Here is a 20,418-nt window from a genome sequence, read left to right on the forward strand (position 1 = left end):
GGCAGGGATGTCACAGCTTGAAACTAGTCTGCTGGGAGCCATGCCAACTGGGGTACCCACTGGTGCAGGGGATGCTCCTGGTGTAACTGGCACCCTCCTAAAGGAGGCCTCCCAAGCAGGGAGAAGCAGCCGCCAGCAAAGGCTGGGGCCTGACTTTGCTCTCCCCATGCGCCACACCCGGTGCTCAGAGGTGAGGTGAATCTCCCAGGAAGGCCCTTCCCGGTGTAAACACTTCCCAGGAAAGGAATGCGCTGGGGAAGACTGGGGTTGGGCCACTGGAGCCACAGTCAGCTGGGGTAAATTAAAAAAAAAAGAAGAAAGAAAATCACCCCAGGACTCAGACAGCTTTTTTGTGAAACTCAAGCAAAGCCTTCCTGCCCCACTCTTGCCGCTGTGGGGGCATCCTACCTGGGCAGGCGAGGCCCAGGGGCCCCGCGCGGGCTCCACGGCGGAGAGATAAGGCCGCCCAGGCAGGCCCGGCAGCCGAAGGGCGCCGCGAGCCCTGGACGCCGAGGTGGGCACACAGCTCACGCAGGCTCCCGCTAGCCGCACACCGACAAGGCTCGAGTGGCCAGATCTGGGAGCTGTCTTCCAAGCGATTAGGCTCCATTTTGTGACAGATTTTTGGATTCTGCCAAGCACCCTCCCCCCTTCCGGAGCCTCCTCCCGGAATTCGCCATCTCCTCGGGATAGAAAGATAGAAACCCTTTCCAGACTAGCGACAGACGGCAGAAAAAGAGAGTTACATAATTCTATTTGGCTAAGCGGCAAAAGAAAAAAACAAAATGAGGAGGTGGGTAATGTCATTTTTTAAATGTGTTCTGGGGTGGAGGAAGGAGGGGGTGTTTGTGTTTGGAGGTTGTGGGTCTTCCCGGTTTCTAACCCTATTTTCTACCCGAAACGGAGCTCGCGCTGCAGAGGGGCCAAAGCCTGGGGCACAGCTGAACGATCCAATGCTTTTTTTCTCCCCTGAAGGAGACCCCCCCAAAACACGTAAGTGAGAAAAAGAAGACTTCGAGTGATGCGTGAAAATGCCCAAATGCCCGTGGCCCGCTCTTCACTTTGCAGGATGAGGACGTGCGGGTGGATTTTTATCAAACATTATTAAATGCGCCCGAACGTCAATTAATCACCCCCGTGGTGCATAAAATAACGTTGTGCCTCTGAGTGTCCCGGACCTTTAAAATAAATCGGAAGGAGGAAGAGATGCTTAATAAAAATAGGAACCTCTTTCTAAGGATCGAGCCCTGCAGCTCCTCTCAAGGCGAAGAAACAGTTTTCAAAAGTTCTTTTTTTGGAGGGGGGCGTATGTTAATTTCCCGATACCGCTGACGCACAGACTACAAAATCAAGAAGGCACGTTTCTGTGTCCACTTGCCTGCATTCTCGTCTGAAAAGCATTTACGCACAGATGCAATAAATATGCATCTGCGATCCTCAAAGAAAAAAATAAATCGTGAAATACATTTTTATTGTGCAAAGAACATCTCTTCCCAGTGAGCCCCTGCTTGCCTCTCTGCCCTTGCTCTCCCAGAGAAAAGCGGATGCAAGATCCACCGGAGGATTTGTCCCCAGAAGTGTCTTGATAACAACCCCTCCTTCTGCCCCCTCCTCCGCCGGCCAGTCTAGTATAGATACCTAATTGGCATTATTGGAAGAAAGAGGGGGCAGGGAAGGAGGAGGACACCATGAGAGGTATGAATAATGCCCGCCTGCTGCCCACAGGACCTAGACTCTGCGCAGGAGATTCACCCTGACCCAAAATTCACTTGCAAATACACCCCTACTGCACTGAGGAAGAAAGCTCTTAGGTACTTTTTTTCTATTTTAAACAAATATACTTTCAGCAAAGCAATAGTTGTCTAACGCTTAATTGTTTTGTAAAATGAGGGAGTTGGCCTTTCAGCTTTAAAGGATCATCCAGCTCAAATTGTGTGACTTTACAATTCCCTGCTCTGAAGAACCAGGGGGGCACCCTCTCCTGGTTTAAAGAAAATTGCTATGAATGACTGGGGTGTGGGGAGGAGAGGATGGGCAGATGGGTACAAGAGGCTGGAAAGAGTCTTTACAAAACGTAAAAGAAAAAAAATTTTTTTTTTTTCAAAAACTTGCACAAATGATTTGAAGGCCCATTTCCAGTTTTCTGGGCCTCCGGCCCCCACGTGTTGAGTTGTCCAGGCTGAGCTGCCCTGGGCAGTGGCACCGCCAGAGCCGTGCTTGGGCGGGCAGAGACCCCAGGATGTATGTGGGCTGGAGGCTGGTGAGCCCCGCAGAGGGGCCAGTCCCTGGGGCCAGCCCAAAGCCTCTGACCGCACCTAGCTCCCACTACTTTCCTCCTTTTCTTTATACTGCTCTATGCCTGCCTGTGGCTGAGCTGACTGGTGGCCTCAGCTTCTTCTGGAACTAGAATCATATCAGTCCGGAGCACAGCACAAGCCCCATGAATGGCAGTGTGCCTAACCCGGGGTGCTCCAGAGAGACGGGCAGTCTTTGGGGACCACAGAAGAGCCGGCTCAGGACAGGGCCCCAGTTCCTGCCTGCAGAGCCCCCCAGCTGGCAGGAAGAGCCAGGCACAAAAAGCAGCTCCTGCTGGGTCCCTGGACCAGGGGAGCTCAGAGTAGGCGCTAGCGGAGGGCTCAGCCGGGGTCTAGAACCTGATGCCCTCTCCAGGGCTCTGGCCTGCAGTCCCACCTATTTCCAGGTCTCAGTCAAGCTGCTCCCCTTCCCATCAAGGCGTGGATTTAAGGACAGTCCCTGAGCAGAGCAGGTAGGCTGCCCTTGCTGTCGATACCAAGCACTGGCCGCAGTGTCTTTTCTCAGAGACTTGGGCACACACAGCCCCTTCTGAGCGCCACACCACCTGAGCAGCCTACCCACCCCATAGCCCTATTGGAAATGGTTTTCTGGGCGTCACTGCAAAGTTTTCACGGGCACCCACTAGTCGCTGCCCTGGGCATCCCCATGCCCTTCTTCCTGCTGCTGCTCCCCTCTGCCTCCCTCTTAATCACACCACCAGGCACAAAACCCAGAGGATCAAAAGAAATGAAACAAAACAAAAACCTGGATCTACTCTTATCTACCCCACGCCCCCTGCCAAACAAATCCATAGTCTCAGCTAAAAACAAAAGCCAAGCAGGTAGGGCTCAGCCCAGTCTCTGGCCCCAACCCTGAGAGGCTTGGCCTGCAGGAGGTCAGAGCAGGCCAGCCCTCCCCAACATACACACATTGCAAGAAAGAGGGCCTGCTGGGGAAGGCTGACTTGGTCAGCTCCTCACCCATGGGGAGCCCAGATTGTGGTTTGCCACCTCTTAAGGTCCTCTTCCTAGACAGCCTCTCCAGCCAACAATAATTATGTGTGCAGGATTCCCGCATGGAACGGCCTGGGGAGGGTGCACACCCTTTTCTCTCCATCAGGGACTGAAAAGGCAGCAGGGAGCCTGGCACAAAGGGGGCATGCCCCACAGCTCCAGCGCTTCAGCACCCTGGCACTCCACCCCCTTGCTTCAGCAATCCCCAACCGACACAAACCCTGCCTTGGGGCTGGGGAAGCACACCGCCAGGGCCCGGCTCCCTAAAGCACTGCTTTCGTTTAAAAAGCAATTCTCGGTCCCCAGTGCAGGCCTCCGTGAAGCCAGGCCCTGGTCCCGCGACCGCAGCATCGTATCCCCGACTCCGCTCAGGGCCTTGTCCCGCGCACCCCAACGGGAGCAGCCCAGCGCAGGTTTCCCGAACAAAAAAGATGGCATCTAGGGGCTGCCGGAGGGTCCCGGCCACCCCACCGGGGTTAGCCGGGCCGGGATGGTTCTGCCCTGCAGGGAGACGCGCAACCCGCGGAGTTCTCTCTGGAGTTGACGGGCCCAGCGGCGCGCGGGGCCGGCTGTAGGGCGTACGCGGGCCCCGGCCGGGCAGAGGGCGGCCAGGCTCGAGTGCCGGGCGGCGGCGGGGAAGGAGGAAGACGCGAGGCGCTTACTGTTGGTAGTCTTGTTTGCAGTACAGTTTCCGATCCCGGAAGTAGCAGCTGGTGGTGAGGGCTTGCTGACACGCCGCGCACTGCAAACATTCCTCGTGCCAGGACGACTCGTTGACTCGCATCAGGAAGCGGTCGGAGATGGGCCGCTGGCAGCCCTCGCACACGGCGGGATGCGGGCAGTCGGAGCCTGCAGCGCACAGGGCGAGAGCCGGGCCGTCAGTGCCGACCAGCCCGGCCCAGCGTCCCGATCGCGCTGTGCCCGCGGCCCCCGGCCCCAAAGGCGAGGGCAGCCCGGGAGCGCCGCCCGCCGCCTGCGCCTCCCCGGCCGCCGCGCCGGGGGCCGGGCAGCCTCAGTGAGCTCATCCCGGTCGGCGGACTCCGGCGCCGAGAGGCCGCGCGGGCCTGGAGCCTCAGCTCGGCGCTGCGCGCTCCTTCTCCGGAGATCCAGCGCTCGGTAGTAATACAAGAGAGGAGGAACGAACACGGCGCGGGGCAGCCGGCCGGGACCGAGACAGGCGAGGTGAGGTCTTAGGCGCACGCCCCACGGTGGCGTTCCTTGTCTTCTCTCCCACATCTCCCCCCATATCTGTAATCTGGGTGACCCGGGGAACATTTCTCTCTTAGACACGGCCCCTCCCCAAGTGACCCGGCACCACTCCCAAGCTTGCCAAGGTGACTTCTTGTCTTCTCCATCACCCCTGCCACCGCCTCCTACCTCTCGTCTCCCGAGTAGCAGCTCTAGAACTGCAGCCCGGTGAGGATGGGAGGTGGCGGCTGGAGCTGTGCCTTGTCCTCGCTCCTCCTAGGGGGTGTCCCTGCGTACCTCTGTCCCCTCAGGATGCCTGTCTAGGCGTGCCTCTCGTCCCTCTTGTGATCACTCCAGGAGTCTTCTCTCTGTGTCCCCGACACCCCCACGTTCTGCAACACCATTGCCTTTATCCGTTGGCCTGGACCCCCCCGTGTCCATCTACAGGGGCCGAGGCCCCTGTCCCCTGCCAATAGACCACTCGGGGCGTCCCGACCCCGCACTCACCCAGCAGCACCCCCAGAGTGGCGGGCCCGGGGCGCAGGGTGTGCTCCTCCATCTTGATGCCGTCCAACATCTTCGCGCAGTCCGTCTGCCCGCGGGGGAAGCACCTCTCCAGCGACTCGGGACCTGTTGCTATATCCATGGGACGCGGGGCGCGCTGCGGGCCCCGCCGGCCAGGGTGCTTGCCCGCCCGCTTGCCGGCCGGCTCGCCTCCCGCCGCAGCCGCCGCCGCCGGGGAGCCGGGGAGCCGGGGAGGCGCGGCCCCCGCGGGGTTGGAGCTGCGGCTGGGGCCGCCGGCTGCCCCCGGCGAGTGCGGAGCGGCCACTCGCTGGCCCCGGGCCCCGGCGTCGTGCGGGAGGGCCGGGGCGGCTGCAGCCCGCGCCGCGCTCTCTCCCGGGGCACTCGTGGGTACGCGCGCCGGCTCCTCTGTCTGTCACCTGCCTGTCAGCCCCGGAGCCGGGCTGCAGGGGCGGCGGCGGCGGACGGAGCCGCGCGGGGAGGAGGAGACGGCGGCGGCGGTGCTGGTGGTGCTGGCGGCGGCGGCGGCGGCGGGCGGGGGAGGGGGTGGGGGTGCAGGGGCGGCCCCGCGGGCTGAGGGGGGGGGGCGCGCGGGCGGCGCAGCGGGGTCCCGGGCGGGGCGCAGCGGGCCGCGGGCTTCCAAGCGCGCTCCCCGCGCTACCCCAGTGCCATGGTGCGCCCGAGGAGCCGCTCGGTTTAGAGCTGCGGGGCCGGCGGCGGAGGGATACTCCGGCCGGGAGCCGCCTCACCGCTCCTCAAACTTCCTGACATTTGAACTCATTGGTGAGACTCGTATCCCTGCGCCGGGATGAGCCGGCGGCTCCACGTCAAATAGTGCCGTCGCTGCCCACCCCCCCTCTCCAACCCTTCCCGCCCCCCGGCGGGAGGGTTCCCCGCGGCCCCCCGGCTTGAGCTCCCTGCGCCGCGTTGGGCCCCCGAGTGCGGACCCGGGCGCCCCGGGCCAGGCCGAGCGCCCCGCGGGTCCCTCGCTGAAGTTTGGGTCGCCTTCGAAACAAATCCTTCTGCCCCACCCCCTTGAAAAATTGATTTGGGAGTTGGGGAATGAAAGCTTTCCTTTCTTTCTTTTTTCCCCCCCTCCCCTCTTCTTGCCTTCTTTATTATTAATATTTTGTAAGGCTTCAGCGCTAAGAGGAGTGGCCCTGAGCGAGGACAGACTCTTCACGGACGGCGGGGAGAGCAGCGGCTGCACTAGGGGACGGCGCCGACCCGCAGTGGCCGCCCGGGGGAGACCCCGAGCGTCGGCAGAGGTAGGTCGCACCGGGCTGAGTTGGCGTCCCCCCGCCTCCCCCCACCCCAAACCCCCAGCCACCCCGGGTGCCGACGCCTTCCCGGAGCCGGTTTGCTCGGCGGAGAGGGCTGGCTGCCGGGATCCAAGCTCGGGTACCGGCAGGCAGGAGGGAAGGGCTGCTGGTCCAGGACTTGTGAAAGTCCTGACCCGGTGGGGGGAGTGGAATTTGGCTCCAGATTTGGGGTGGGGGTACGGGAAAGCTTCAGACGTGGCAGAGAGTGGGTGGAAGGGTGAGCGAAGATCCGAGAAGGGCCCCCGGCATGAAGAATGGGAACACTGGGGCAGGCCAGAAAGGTGAGGCCGGGCTGCAGGCGACATAGAGTTTAGAGGATGGTTAGGAGTGAGAAAGTGATCGCGGCTAGGGGTGGGGGCAATTCCTGGCCTCGCAGGATTGGCAATGAGGGGCAGGGGTAGAGGGTGGTGGCCCCAGGGTCGCGGAGGACGTGCGTTGGAGCGCGCGAAGGAAACCGGATTGATCGCTGGAATATAAGCTACCTTGGGTGGCTGAGGGACCCTGCCCGGGGTCAGTAGGCCATGCCCGGCAGGGACAGGGCCCTGGCCAATCTGGGCAGAGTGGGCCTCGGCACCGGGAAAGGAAAAGCCGGCGAGAATGAGCGGCCGACTCGGGCGCTTGTCCGGCCTGGCCACATTGGGACTGGCACCCGCACTCCGCACGCAGGCCGCTGCGTCCGGCTGCTGCGCACCGCGCCCGGGCAGGCTTGTGTCTTCGGCTCCCGGGGTCCCCAAGGAGGCACGGCTCGCCCGGGAGCAGGGGGGCCGAAGCGGCCCGGGGGCAGGCACAGGTTGACCCTGCGCGCCGCTGGGGGCAGCCCGGGCCCCTCCCGGAGCGGAGCAGCGGCGCGGAGCGGGGCGGGGGCGGAGGGCAAGGGAGGCGGGTCCCCTGACCCCGCTGGAGGCGAGAGGGCGGATCGGATTTGAAGCCTGCGGGAGGCTTGGTAAGAAGTGGCCCCCTGTGCCGCGGGGCCCCGCGGAGGAGCTCGACTTTGTGGAGGATTAGAAAGCTCCCTCCCTACCCCAGTACCTGCGTGTCTGTCGGTGGGTATCTGCGCGCGCGCGTGTGTGTGTGTCTGTGTTTCGATGCTCCCTTCTTTGAGGTTCTTCCATGCCTGTGCACCCGTGTCTCTCTGCACCTAGGATTTCTCTGCGTCCCTACAACTGTCTGGGCTCCGAGTATGTGACTCTGAATCCGTGTCTGATTCCCCCGCATCCGTGTGTGTTTGGATGTGAGTCTGCTGGGCCTTCCATGTCTCCATATCGTTAGCGTTTTTGTAGGTCTTTGTGTGTGCCCCTGCGGGTCCCAAGGTCTTTGAACGCCTCTCACCCTCCGTATTGTGTATGGGATCCTTTTATCTTGGTGTCACCTTTGCGTGTCTGTGTGTACCTCCGAGTTTCCGAACCATTCTGTGTGCTCGTGAGTCTCCGAGTTGTGTATGTCTTTGTGTCTCCGTGTTTTTCTTGATTTCTTGGCGTCTTTGTGTGTCTGTATCCAGGACAGCGGATAAGTGGATGTGGAGTTTCTCCCATAAGCCCTTGGTCCCCTGTCCTTGGGCAACCTGGAAACCCCAGGCCTTGAGCTGCCGAAGCCGGGCCTGCGACTGGGCCTGGACCGTCCTCGCCGGGTGACTGGGACCGGGGCGAGGCAGCGGCGGGTGAAGCCGGGCGGACGAGGCTCGGGCGCGCAAAGCCCGGGGCGCAGAGCCGGGCTCAGGGCTGGCGGACCGATCGGGCACATTCTGCCCTCTGCTGGCAGCGCTGCGTTTTTGCACCCGCTGTCGGGCGACTGCCTGTAGGCGAGAGGGTCCTTGTTCCAGGCCCAGACCCTCTCCTCCTTCAGAGTGCACTTAGGAAATTCTCTTCCATCACTTAGGAATCCTCTTCCATCACAGGTCCTGCAAACCCACCCCAGACTCCAAATTTCGGGAACAGCAGGTCATCCCCTTCTCCCTGTTTCCCACTCCCCGCCTTCCTTGTGCCAAACCTCTTCTCCACACCTTTCACCTCCCCTTTGTCAGGATGGAGACCTCTGAGCTTCTGGGACTCTCCGGCTGGCGTTCAGAGTTGAGTCGGGACTGTGCCCAGGGCCGCATTCCCGGGGCGGCTCAAAGGCCACGTCTCCAAGCAGAAGGGTGAGCCGGGGGCCCACCTTTGGGTGCATGGCTCACCTGGCCCCCGGGGCGCACAGAATCCTGGCAAGTCACCCGGTGCTCCTGCCGGCATCACAGCCCACACCACCAGGGCCAAGGCGGGTGCCCAGAGCTGTCCGCAGCTGCTGAGATTTGGGCTTGGACCCAGGCCGCAGGCTGCACTCTCTGATCTGGGAGCAGGGTTGCTCAGGCCACGAACCTGGTTTCCCATCTCCTCCTCCTCCTTCTCCTGGTTTGCTGCACATTAATTCCCCACCCCACCCCCACCCTCTGGATCAACCCATGGGTCCTGTCCTTGCCTTTTGTCTCTGCTCCCCCTCTACCCCAGCTGAGTCGGCGGCGTCCCGGCTCCTTCGCACTGTGCGCAGAGGCCCCAGGTCTCTTTCAAGCCCAGTCATGGCTTCTGCTCTCCCGACGGGCTTCCCATGCTGAAACCTTGGCGGACTGCACGGTAGAAATGGGGCCTCGGCCTGAAGTTGGGTACTACGGGTAGCCGGCGAGTGCTGTCTTGCTCAGAGCAGCCGACAGAAGACGCCGATTCCTCCCCAGGGCGACCCCGGCCCCTCGGCAATCAGGGATTCTCCTGGGCTCGGACTAAGGTGTCAGAAACAGCTTTGGGTTTTCTCCACCTAAGGGAAGACTCAGTCGACTGTGTGGAATCGCCTGGGGAGAAGTAAGAACTGAGACGGAAGCAGTAGGGCGGGAGTCTTAGCTCCCCAATTCTACTGACGCGTCATTTCCACGGAGCCCTTCTCTCTACCAAAGGAGCAAGGATGCTCCTTTCCTTAGGGCTTAGTGCTCCCGGCGCCTGCCAGCGCTACCAGTGGCCCACAAGCAGGGCCCTAGGACCCCCACCCTCCCGGCAGTGGAGCCCTGTCTGTTCCCCCCAGCCGTGCTTCTGACCAGAGCCAGCCGTGGGTCCCCTCACAGTTTACAGCCCCAGCTGGAAGCCAGAATCCTGGGCAGGGGGGGAGGACAGGGTGCGGCCCAGCCCGGTGCCGCGCAGCTTGGAGGCACGGGCTCAGAGCTGTGCGGATCGGCGATTCCACTCTGCCAGCCAGGGGGAGAGTCAGGGCTGCCAGAGCACCCAGACCCCTCCTGCATTGCTTGCCCGCCACTGGCCCCTGCGATCCTCAGATGTGTGGGGGCAGGGAGGTGGGGGGAGCCAGCCTGGACCAGAGCTGCGGCCCCCAGCCGAGACCTGGGCTGGGGGCTGCTCATCCCAGGACCTAGCCTGGGCTCTGAAGACCTGGGTCCTCAGGAAGTGAAGCGGGCAGGCACTGAAGGGCTCGAGTGTACCGGCCTCTGGAGCCAGATGTGACCACCCTTGACTCCTTGGATCACCAGCTGTACTTGACCCCCGGGACACAGGGGTCAAAGGCTCAGGTCTCTTCTCAGCTAGCAGAGAGATGCATGTGTGTGATAAGTAATCCGGTCATGTTCCCACAGCCCAGGGAAGAGGGTCTGTGGTCTTCCCGTCTGCGGAGAGCTCAGAAACCCTGAGTCCCGTGGAGGTACCCAGAGGAATGACTGGGGGAGGGGGTGGGTTCCAAGTGTGTGTGGGGGTCCCTCTGACTCAGGACTGGGAGCCGGCCTCACTCTCCCATCTGGGGTTTTCTAGAGTCAGAACTTGCTGGTGAGGCACAGTGTGTGTGGCTCCGAGGCTGTATGCTGGTGTGTGTCCGTGTGCAACGTGGGGACCGTCCAGCCCCAGCAGAGTCCTTCAGCCCTCTATGCGGCCCAGCCCCCACCCTCAACCAGCTGGTGGGGGTCTCTGGCCACAGACTCATGACTTTTCAGCACAAGGTCTGGGTCATTAGTCATGAGATTTCTCCTTGGTGGGTCAGGTCCTGACCCAGGATCGCAGATCGAAAGGCTGCTTTGAGCTCTCAGGGCTGGAGAGGGACAATGCCCCGGCCAGGTGGCCCAGGGCTGAGATCTCTCACTGGCCAGGCAGTGGGTTAGAAGCGGGGTGAAGAGCAGGTCTCAGGGAGTCCCCCAGATCTGGTTCAGGACCTCCAGAAGGCCCTGCCCTCACTCTGTACTGCAACTTCCTCATCTGTAAAGTGGGCGTAATCGCCTGCATTCCCGCAGGGCCGTTGGGAGAACGGACTACAAGCGCTCACCACAGTGCCTGGCACATAATGAGTCTCCACTCAGATGTCTGGAGGAAAGAGAGTCCCCGGGACTTAGGGGAACTGCAGCTGCCTCCTTCCCGTCCAACCTGGGCCTGAGGGGAACCGGACCTCAGCTCAACAATCTATCTTCCTTTAGGGCAGGTGAAACTCAGGTCCAGGCAGCTGTGGGCCGGGCCCAGGAGACCCCACGCCCCCCCGCCCAGGCTGTGCCCAGACAGCCCAGCACAGTCTCAGCCTTCACTCCTCACTTTGGCTGTGGAGCCCAGGCTGAGGGGTTTTTCAGATGGCAACAGAATTAGGGGCTTCAGCCCAATGCGTTGAAGCTGTCCGTGTGGGACTCCCAAGGTGCCATTTATATTTATTTCCTAAAAGGCACTTTCCTCAAGAATCTTTGCATTTCTTGCCAAATGGACGGGCTGGGGTATTTCAGCGGCTCCTATAGAACCAGGGGCTTCCCGGACGGAGGACCTGAGCCAGAACAAAGAAAAGGCCCAGGACCATATTTCGAGCCATAAAACCCCCATTAGGACACTTAAGAATAAGTCGCAGAAAGACATTTTATATGAATTGGACACAAATTCACAAAAGCAAGAAAGTTCATGGGTCTCCACCCTGAGGGTCCGTGACTGGGGAAGGGGGGCTGGGTGTGATGCGGGTTCCAGCACCCAGCCTATTTGATCTTTATCTTAAATCCACTTCAAAAGCGGGGGATCGGCAGAGCTGGAGGTTTGCCTCTTCCTGTAATTATTTGGTGTCTAGTAAAGTTTTTATGAGTGTCTGTGCAAATAAATGCATTTGATGTGCATTTGTTTTGGCTAGTGCCGCTTTATATAGGAGGCGTGTGCGTCTTCTGTTGGCCCTCAGAAAAGAACGAGAGTGAAAATAAAAATAAAACCGAGATATCCGGTGCAGGCAGAGGGGTGGAGCCAAGACCGTCCCCCTGCAGACCACCACCCCTCTGCTGAGGGCTCATAGGAACTGGGGATGCCGCCAAATGAGTTTGCAGCCTTTGGGTTTGCTGCATGGAGTTGCCCTGGGCTAGGAGGCGGGCTGGGTGAAGCACAGATTCTAGGAAGGCTTTTTTTGGAAACAGAACTCTGCCTGCCTTTTGATTACTGTCCTCTGGGTATTCTTGGTGAAGAAAAATGAATAATAAATAAGGGTGAGTTTTGCGGGTGTCATATTATCATCTAAGTGGCAGGGTAGACCTACTTCTCTGGAATTTGAGCTCAGCAGAATCTGGTGGAGGGGCAGGTTGAATGGACATGTGGCTCCCCAGCCTTCTCCGGACAAGGTGACCAGGGTGACGCAGAATGGGCATTCCTCCTGTGTGGCTCGGGGAAGCAGGGGTGCTCCCTAAAGACCGGGAGCCAGTTCAGGGGGTCAGGGGCTAGGAGCATCTGTGTCCCTGTCTCAGGTGTCCGCCAGGTGCCCGAGATGCCTGCAGGTGCTCTCATGTTGTTCATGCTGGCTGTCTCTCCTCCCAGCACTGTCGTCTGGATTTATTTGTTCTCAAATTATTTTAGCATTTTTTACTGGAGTATAATATGGCTCAGTGGTGAAGAATCCGCCAGCCAAGCAGGAGATTTGGGTTTGATCCGTGGGTCAGGAAGATCCACTGGAGAAGGAAGTGACAACCCACTCCAGTATTCTTGCCTGGAAAATCCCATGGATAGAGGATCCTGGTGGGCTACAGTCCATGGGGTCTCAAAAGAGTCAGACATGACTTATGACTAAACAACAACAACAAATACATATAGAGAAATGCACAATGCATAAAATTACGAACGGGACACACTTATGCCCCCAAGACCCTAATCAAGAGAGGAAATGTTCTGGCTACTCAGAATGTCTCCGCAGCCCCGCTCCCAGGCACTGCCCATCCCCTTCTTGAAGGAAACTGCTATCTGGTTTCTATCACCATACATGAGTTTTGTCTGGTTTTGAATTTTATATGTGCAGAGTCGTAGAGTATGTACATCTTAACCATACTTTAATCTGAGGTTTTGCATGAAAATAGGGATTTTTCTCCTGAAAATCCAGAGGTCTGCTTATCTTGGATCCTTATTCCAGTGGGGTGTTGATAATCTGGAGTGGAATTGTGCCCTCCCCCGACCCCTAATTAACCCCTACACACCCACCCGCCTTCCGTTTGTCAGGGAGTGTATGAATTGGTGACTCCTGCTATAAAACCTGTGGCTTCTCCCCTGCTCCTCAGCCCCTTCCCCCAAAGGAAGTACTGTGTATACACTGGGGAAGTGGATCCAGAGTCTTAGCCTAGTCCCTCCATCCATATCCAGTATCCTCTGAGATAGAAATCATGAGACCTTTTAACAGGTGAGGAAATCAGCGCCTCAGAGAGGTGAAGTCACTTGCCCGGGGTCACACAGCATTCTAAGTGTCAGATCTTGGATTCAAACCCGGACTGGCCATACCCCAAACCTCAGGCTCTTGTCGCCTCCCCACACGGCTCCCCTGGGCATCCAGGCCCAGGCGTGAACAATTCCCCTCTGCCTCCTTCCAGCAGGGAGGAAGCTGGACTTTTTCCAAAGGAAACGCTGGGAAACACAAAACCCAAAACAGAAAACAGGGCAGGGATGGTTCCCAGGCCCCAGCAGCCTAACCTCGGGGGATGCAAGTCTAGTCTGGGAAGGGCTGGTCTGGACTGGCGCAGCCTCCCAGATGCAGCCAGGGAGGGCGGCATTGTGCCAGTCACTGAGTATCCACCACACGCCAGGCACTTCCTGTGTGTTGTTCCCGAAGGGTCACAAGGTACCTATGACGTACATATTGCTATTTAGCCCCACTTTATAGACGAGAAAACTGAGGTTCAACGAGGTCACATGTCTTGCCTTGAACTACGAATGTGTGAGTGGTATGCCTCTGCACCACATTGGCTCAACCCTCTTATCTGATACCCCCCCACTCTCCTGTTATGATGGAGGTGCACCCAGGTACATCCCCTTGGGTGCACAAAGATTCCTGGAGTTTGCCTGACTTAATCTGAGGCTTAGTTTCAGGAGCCATGTGATAGTTCATTGGACCTCAGTTTCTTCATCTAGGAAGTGGGGATAGTTTGACTACTTTTCATTTGGAGGTTCAACAAGACCCATGGGCTTGTTTGGAGGTTCAACAAGACCTATGGGCTTTTGAGTCTGGAAGAATTGGAGGTGGCCCTGTTGGGCGGGGGGGGGGGGGGGGGGCGGGGGGTGGTGGTGAGCAAGAGTGTCACTGGATATGCAAAGGTCCTGAGGTGGGAAAGAACTCGATCCATTGGACGCCTGAATGGCTGGGTCAAAGGAAGGCCATGGCTGCTGGTGTGGACAGGAGCCTGACCACAGGACATCCTAGGTCATGACGAGGAGTGTGGACTTGAACCCAAGGGCAGCAGGGAGCCATGGGAGGGTTTGAACAACATCGTGCCACAGTCAAGTTTGTTTTTTAGGAAGATCTTTCTGGCTGTGATGAGGAGTGAGACCATAGGCGGGAGGCCAAGTGACGAGGCCTTTGGGTTTCAATATCCCTTTTGTATGGAATGAGGTTGGGCGGTCCGCAGAGCAGACCTTATCCTCTAATTTCCCATAGAGGTTGTGTTTCCAGATTCAGGGTTTCATGTTACACAGAGTTATTCTTTCTGGAATGTGTCCCCCGAGCAACCCCGCTGGACCCTCTGTGGAAGGAGGGGCTCTTCTGAATGCAAAATGCACTTTTATGCAAAAAAAAGTAGAGCATTGCAGTGCTGGGGCTTGGCGGTGGTGTCTGTCCCTGAAACCATCCAGCAACCAACAGATGGAACATTGTTTTAAGAGTTGGGACGGGCTGCAAACACCAATAATAACAATAATAGTAATGATGATAACAACTAACCTGTATTGATGACCATTCCAGGCTTTTGTGAAGTCTCTAGCATCTGTGATCTTGTGTGTGCCTGCGTGCATGCTAAGTCGCTTCAGTCATGTCTGACTCTTTGCGACCCTATGGACCGTAGTTCACCAGGCTCCCCTGTCCATGGGATTCTCCAGGCAAGAATACTGGAATGGGTTGCCATGCCCTCCTTCAGGGGATCTTCCTGACCCAGGGATCAAACCCACATCTCCTATGTCTCCTGCATTGGCAGGCGGGTTCTTTACCACTAGCGCCACCTGGGAAGGCCCTGTGATCTCATGACATCCTAAAATAAGCCTGTGAGGTAGCTGGCACTGATACCCATTATACAGATGAGGAAAGTGAGGCCCAGGGCAGGGAAATGCCTTGCTCATGGTTACTGAGTGGTAGAACCAGGGCAGTAGCCACTGCCCTTACACTGCCACCTGTGGGTGCTAGGCTGCCCCAGAAGGGTGGCAGGCTGGGGTGTTGTTGAACTTTGTGGAGTCCAGGCAGCCCTGAGACTGTTCCCAGTGTGCAGAAAAGCCGGAGAATTGCATCCTGGCACCCTGGCCTCCACCTCCACTTCAGCCCACATAATCTGCCCGGCGAAGTTATTCTCCCCGGAAGAGCTTGGCAAGTCAGGCTTTCCAAACTCAGGAAAAGCCTCCAAGTCTAGAATCCTCCCACTGGGCTCTAAGGCTTCTTGGCCTGTGTCCACCCCCTGGCCTCAGCCCTACCTCCTTCCCCTCACTCTGCATTACTCACCAAACATGTTGGCCTTATTTCAGCTTCTCAGACAGCTCTACTCTCTCCTGCCTGCAGGCTCTGAACAGGCTGTTCCCTTTGCCTGGCAGGCTTTCTCCATTCCATTTTCCTAGCTTACTCCTATTCATCCTTTTGGACTCAGTGTAAACGTCACCACCTCCCAGAAGCCTTCCTTCACTTCTTGGACTAGCTTAGGTCTTCCTCTTATATGTTTTCAGCAATGTGTATTTCTTCATCGTGGGGCGATGGGTTATCTGTCTTCCCCACTCTTCAACAGTCCCTCGGTCTCAGGAAGGAGCGATGGGGAGGACTTCCTCAATGGATGGGGGTGGAAGGGGATCTGTAAGGTGAAGTGAAGTGAAGTGAAGTCGCTCAGTCGTGTCTGACTCTGCGACCCCATGGACTGTAGCCTACCAGGCTCCTCCCTCCATAGGATTCTCCAGGCAAGAGTACTGGAATTGGTTGCCATTTCCTTCTCCAGGGGATCTTCCCAACTCAGGGATCGAACCGGGGTCTCCTTCGTTCCAGGCAGATGCTTTAACCTCTGAGCCACCTGGGAAGCAAAGTGAAAGTTTCTCAGTCGTGTCCAACTCTTTGGGACCCATGGACTATACAGTCTGTGGAATTCTCTAGGCCAGAGTACTGGTATAGGTAGTCTTTCCCTTCTCCAGGGGATCTTTCAAACCCAGAGGTCGAACCCAGGTCTCCCGCATTGCGGGAGGATTCTTTACCAGCTGAGCCACAAGGGAAGCCCAAGAATACTGGAGTAGGTAGCCTATCCCTTCTCCAGGGGATCTTCCCAACCCAGGGATTGAACCCAGGTCTCCTGCAATACAGGTGAATTCTTACCCAACTGAGCTATCAGGGAAGCCCAAAGGCTCTTGAAATATAACACGGGCCATATTGTGCTTGCTCGGTGGTTGAAGATACATGTCTCCCACATAGACCAGCTGAGGACTCAAGACAAGCAATCACTTCTCATGGCATAAGATGAGGATGATTGCACTGAATAATTGCCCCATTTTGCCCCTTTTCACTGCCCTTCCCTCTGCCAGGGAGTCCTAAGGATGGAGGGGAAGAAAACTTGGACTCACAACCCAGGTTGGAAAAAATGCAAATGGAGACCCAGGCTTGCTAGATTCTAGGGGAGGGTGGAATGGTCTGGGGAAACTGAGGCAGCAGAGTTGGGGGTGGGGAGGAGCTTAAAGGCCTGAGGATGGGGGATGGAAGACGGTGAGGTAAGGATAGGCTGTTCTCTGTTTGTAGGAATTCTTTTTTTTTTCTTTTTTAAATTAAAAAGTATTTTTAAGATTGAGGTATAGTTGATATGGGGCTTCCCTCATAGCTCAGTTGGTAAAGAATCCACTTGTAATGCAGGAGACCCTGGTTCAATTCCTGGGTCAGGAAGATCCCCTGGAGGAGGGAAAGGCTACCCACTACAGTATTCTGGCCTGGAGAATTCCATGGATTAAGTCCATGGGGTCGCAAAGAGTCGGACACAGCTGAGCGACTTTCACTTCACTATAGTTGATATGGGCTTCCTAGGTGGCGCTAGTGGTAAAGAACCCGCCTGCCGCCGAAGGAGACATAAGAGACTCAGGTTCGATCCCTGGATCGGGAAGATTACCTGAAGGAGGGCTTTGCCACCCACTCTAGCATTCTTGCCTGGAGAATCCCATGGGCAGAGGAGCCTGACGGGCTACAGTCCATGGGGTCACAAAGACTCGGACATGACGGAAGCAACTTAGTACACATAGTTGATATATCTGGGGACTCTTTTATTTTTATTTTTCCAAGTAGAGTTTGTTTAGTGAGATCTTTTGGTTACATAGGTTAGATATTGGTTTTGTTTTTGTTCTCTGGCCATATAGCATGCAGGCTCTTCATTCCACAACCTGGGATCGAATCCATCACCCTTGAAGTGGAAGCACAGAGTCCTAACCACTGAACTGGTGGGGAACGTCCCTACCTAAGGCTTCTTGATGGCAACCACAGTGGCAACTCCTAGGGGTGCACTGGTGTCTCACGCAGTGCAAGGGGACGAGAAGAGGGAGCCAGGAGCCTGTTCCCCTTCATAAGCACCCAGAGCATGGTGATGACCATCAGGATTTCAGCCTTGGGGCCTCAGGCCTTTGTCTGCCAGCGCTGAGCAGAGGCCAGATTCCCATGGAAGGAGCTCATTGTGGGGGCAATTGGAGGGTGACAGCCCAGAGGGGACCCCCCCCAAAAGGAAAACTGTATTTTCAGGGTGTTAGGGCACAAGAGCAATTTAAAAAATCTGTTTTCAACCGTTTCTTTCAGAAACTCATTTCTTTTTAATAAAGGAACATTAAGAAGCATAACACAAACAAGAGCATTTTAGACAATAAATGTTCTCTGTGTTGAGGAAGCTCCCCATGGGGGAGACAGAAGGCTTTGTGGGAGTCTTGGGGCCCTGAGCTCCAGGTTCTAGTCTATGTGGGAGCCCAGAACAGTCCAGGCTGCTCAAGGAGAACCAGGCTGAGGGGATGGCGGTGATGGGAGGTGGTTCCATTGTGCCCTGAACACGTGAGAGGAATGGAGAGCACCCTTGTTGTTGTTCAGTTGCTCCTTCATGTCCGAACTTTGCAACCCCATGGACTGCAGCACGCCAGGCTTCCCTATCCTTCACTATCTCCCTGAGTTTGCTTAGATTTATGTCCGTTGAGTCGGTGATCATCCTCTGTTGTCCCCTTCTCCTCCTGCCCTCAATCTTTCCCAGCATCAAGGTCTTTTCTAATGAGTCAGCCCTTTGCCTCAGATGGCCAAAGTATTGGAGTTTCAGCTTCAGCATCAGTCCTTCCAATGAATATTCAGGGTTGATTTCCTTTAGGATTGACTGGTTGGATCTCCTTGCTGTCCAAGGGGCTCTCAAGAGTCTTCTCCAGTACCACAATTCGAAAGTATCAATTCTTCAGTGCTCAGCCTTCTTAAAGGTCCGACTCTCACATCTGTACATGACTACTGGAAAAACCATAGCTTTGACTATATGGACTTTGGGCAAAGTAATGTCTCTGCTTTTTAATATGCTGTCTATGTTTGTCATAGATTTTCTTCCAAGGAGCAAGCATCTTTTAATTTCATGGCTGCAGTCACCATCTGCAGTGATTTTAGAGCCCAAGAAAATAAAATTCATCACTGCTTCCACTTCTTCCACATTTGCCTAATGAGAAGATTACCCTCCAATGTTTTTGGCCAATTTAAGTATAGGAGCTCAAGACAATGAAACTTTCAAATGGCTACTTAAAATATTAATATTATGAGTTTGGTATTATCTGTAAAATTATAATCAAAATTTTTATTATAATTTTGGATGTTTATAGCAGTAGCCTAGTAAATGGGTTAAGAAGCAATAATAAATATAAATATTGCTTTTTCTTACAGTTTGTGAGATAGTGTAATTTGAGACTCTTCACTTGACTTTCTTCCTTTTTTATTATTATTTTTAATTGTGTGAAAATTTACTGTCTTAACTATTTTTGTGTACAGTGGCCTTAAGTATATTCAGTTGGTTGTGCCACCATCACCCTTTTCCAGAAATCTTTTCATCTTGCAGAACTGAAACTCTGTCCCCATCAAACAACAATTTCTTCTTCTCTCCTTCTCTGACTCCCTTGGTAACCAGCATTCAACGTTCTGTCTCTTATGAATTTGACTCCTCTAGGTATCTCATTGGCACCCCACTCCAGTACTCTTGCCTGGAAAATCCCATGGATGGAGGAGCCTGGTAGGCTGCAGTTCATGGGGCTGCTAAGAGTCGGACACGACTGAGCGACTTCCCTTTCACTTTCACTTTCATGCATTGGAGAAGGAAATGGCAACCCACTCCAGTGTTCTTGCCTGGAGAACCCCAGGGATGGGGGAGCCTGGTGGGCTACCGTCTATGGGGTTGCACAGGGTCGGACACGACTGAAGTGACTTAGCAGCAGCAGCAGCAGGTGTCTCATTAGGTGGAATCATATGTATTTGTCCACTTACAAATGGCTTATTCCACTTAACATAATGCCCTTGAGGTTCATCTGTGTTATAGCATGTGTCAGAAATCCCTTCCTAAGACTGAATGATATTCCATTGTACATGTATGTGCCACATTTTGTTTATCCATTTCTCATCTGTCTTGAGTTCCTTCCACGTCTTCGCTAAGGTGAATGATGTGGCTACGAACATGAGTATACAAATATCTCTTCAAATTCCTGCTTTCAATTCTTTTGGGTATAGACCCAGAATTGGAATTGCTGTATCATATGGTGATTCTATTATTATTATTTTTAGGAACTGCCATACTGTTTTTCACAGTGGCTTCACCGTTTTACATTTCCACCAGCAGTGCACCAGGGTTCCGATTTCTCCATGTTGTCTGTTTTTGATAGTAGCATCCTAATGGGTGTGAGGTGGTATCATGGTACTTTTGATTTATATGTCCCTAATGGATAGTGTGACTGAACAGTGATAACAATGAATAGCAATGCTAAGCATTTTTTCATGTGCTCATTGGTCATTTGTATATCTGCTTTGGAGAAATGGCTATCAAGTCTCTTCCTCTTGTTTGGTAGGGGTTGCTGAGTTATTGTTGTTGTTGTTCAGTTGCTCGGTTGTGTCCGAGTCTTCGTGACCCCATGGACTGCAGCATGCCAGGCTCCTCTGTCCTCTACTATATCCTTGAGCTTGCTGTCCGTTGAGTCAGTGATGCCATCCAACCACCTCATCCTCTGTCTCCCCCTTCTCCTCCTAATATTATCTGGATATTAACCCCTTATCAAATATATGATTTGCAAAATATTTCTCACATCCAGTGGATTGCATTTTCACTGTTGATCAAGTCCTTTGATACACAGAAATTTTCAATTTTGAGGTTCAATGTATCTATTTTTGCTTTTGTTGCCTGTGCTACACCTGCATTTTTGAGTCTGTGACCTTTGTCATTACAAAGCCACCTTTGAAAATGTCCAGCATCACTTTCCAGAGCACCTCTCTCTACTTCTCTAAGTTGCTTGACAGACAAATTCATGCTTGGTGTGGTAATTATGCCAGGCACAAATACTGATTGGCCACATATTATGGCTCTAGGTTATACTTACTCTCCTTGTAGGTACAAATTCATAATCTGCAGAGCTGCTATATTGCATCTTAAAGTGAAT

General features: G+C 55.4%; 1 protein-coding gene and 1 long non-coding RNA gene across 3 annotated transcripts in view; one reads left to right on the forward strand and one right to left on the reverse strand.

Moving 5' to 3' along the window:
• Positions 1-5,462, reverse strand: part of LMX1B (LIM homeobox transcription factor 1 beta) — an 86,484-nt gene extending 81,022 nt beyond the window's left edge. Inside the window, exons 1-2 of one of the 2 annotated variants that reach the window (XM_043917252.1) lie at positions 5,004-5,462; positions 3,971-4,157 (exon numbers count right to left, since the gene is read on the reverse strand). In XM_043917252.1, the coding sequence (XP_043773187.1) occupies positions 3,971-4,157; positions 5,004-5,142 (326 nt within the window). In that variant the 5' untranslated portion in view covers positions 5,143-5,462. The remainder of the gene's footprint in view (positions 1-3,970; positions 4,158-5,003) is intronic. The other variant, XM_043917253.1, reaches the window with a different exon arrangement.
• On the forward strand, positions 4,245-11,531 carry LOC122703185. Its single transcript, XR_006343411.1, has 3 exons — positions 4,245-4,490; positions 6,155-6,286; positions 8,361-11,531. It is a non-coding gene; the product is annotated as an uncharacterized LOC122703185 (long non-coding RNA).
• Positions 11,532-20,418: the final 8,887 nt, after the last annotated feature.

Source organism: Cervus elaphus, chromosome 11 (assembly GCF_910594005.1).
Source record: "Cervus elaphus chromosome 11, mCerEla1.1, whole genome shotgun sequence".
NCBI classification, from domain to species: Eukaryota; Metazoa; Chordata; class Mammalia; order Artiodactyla; family Cervidae; genus Cervus; species Cervus elaphus.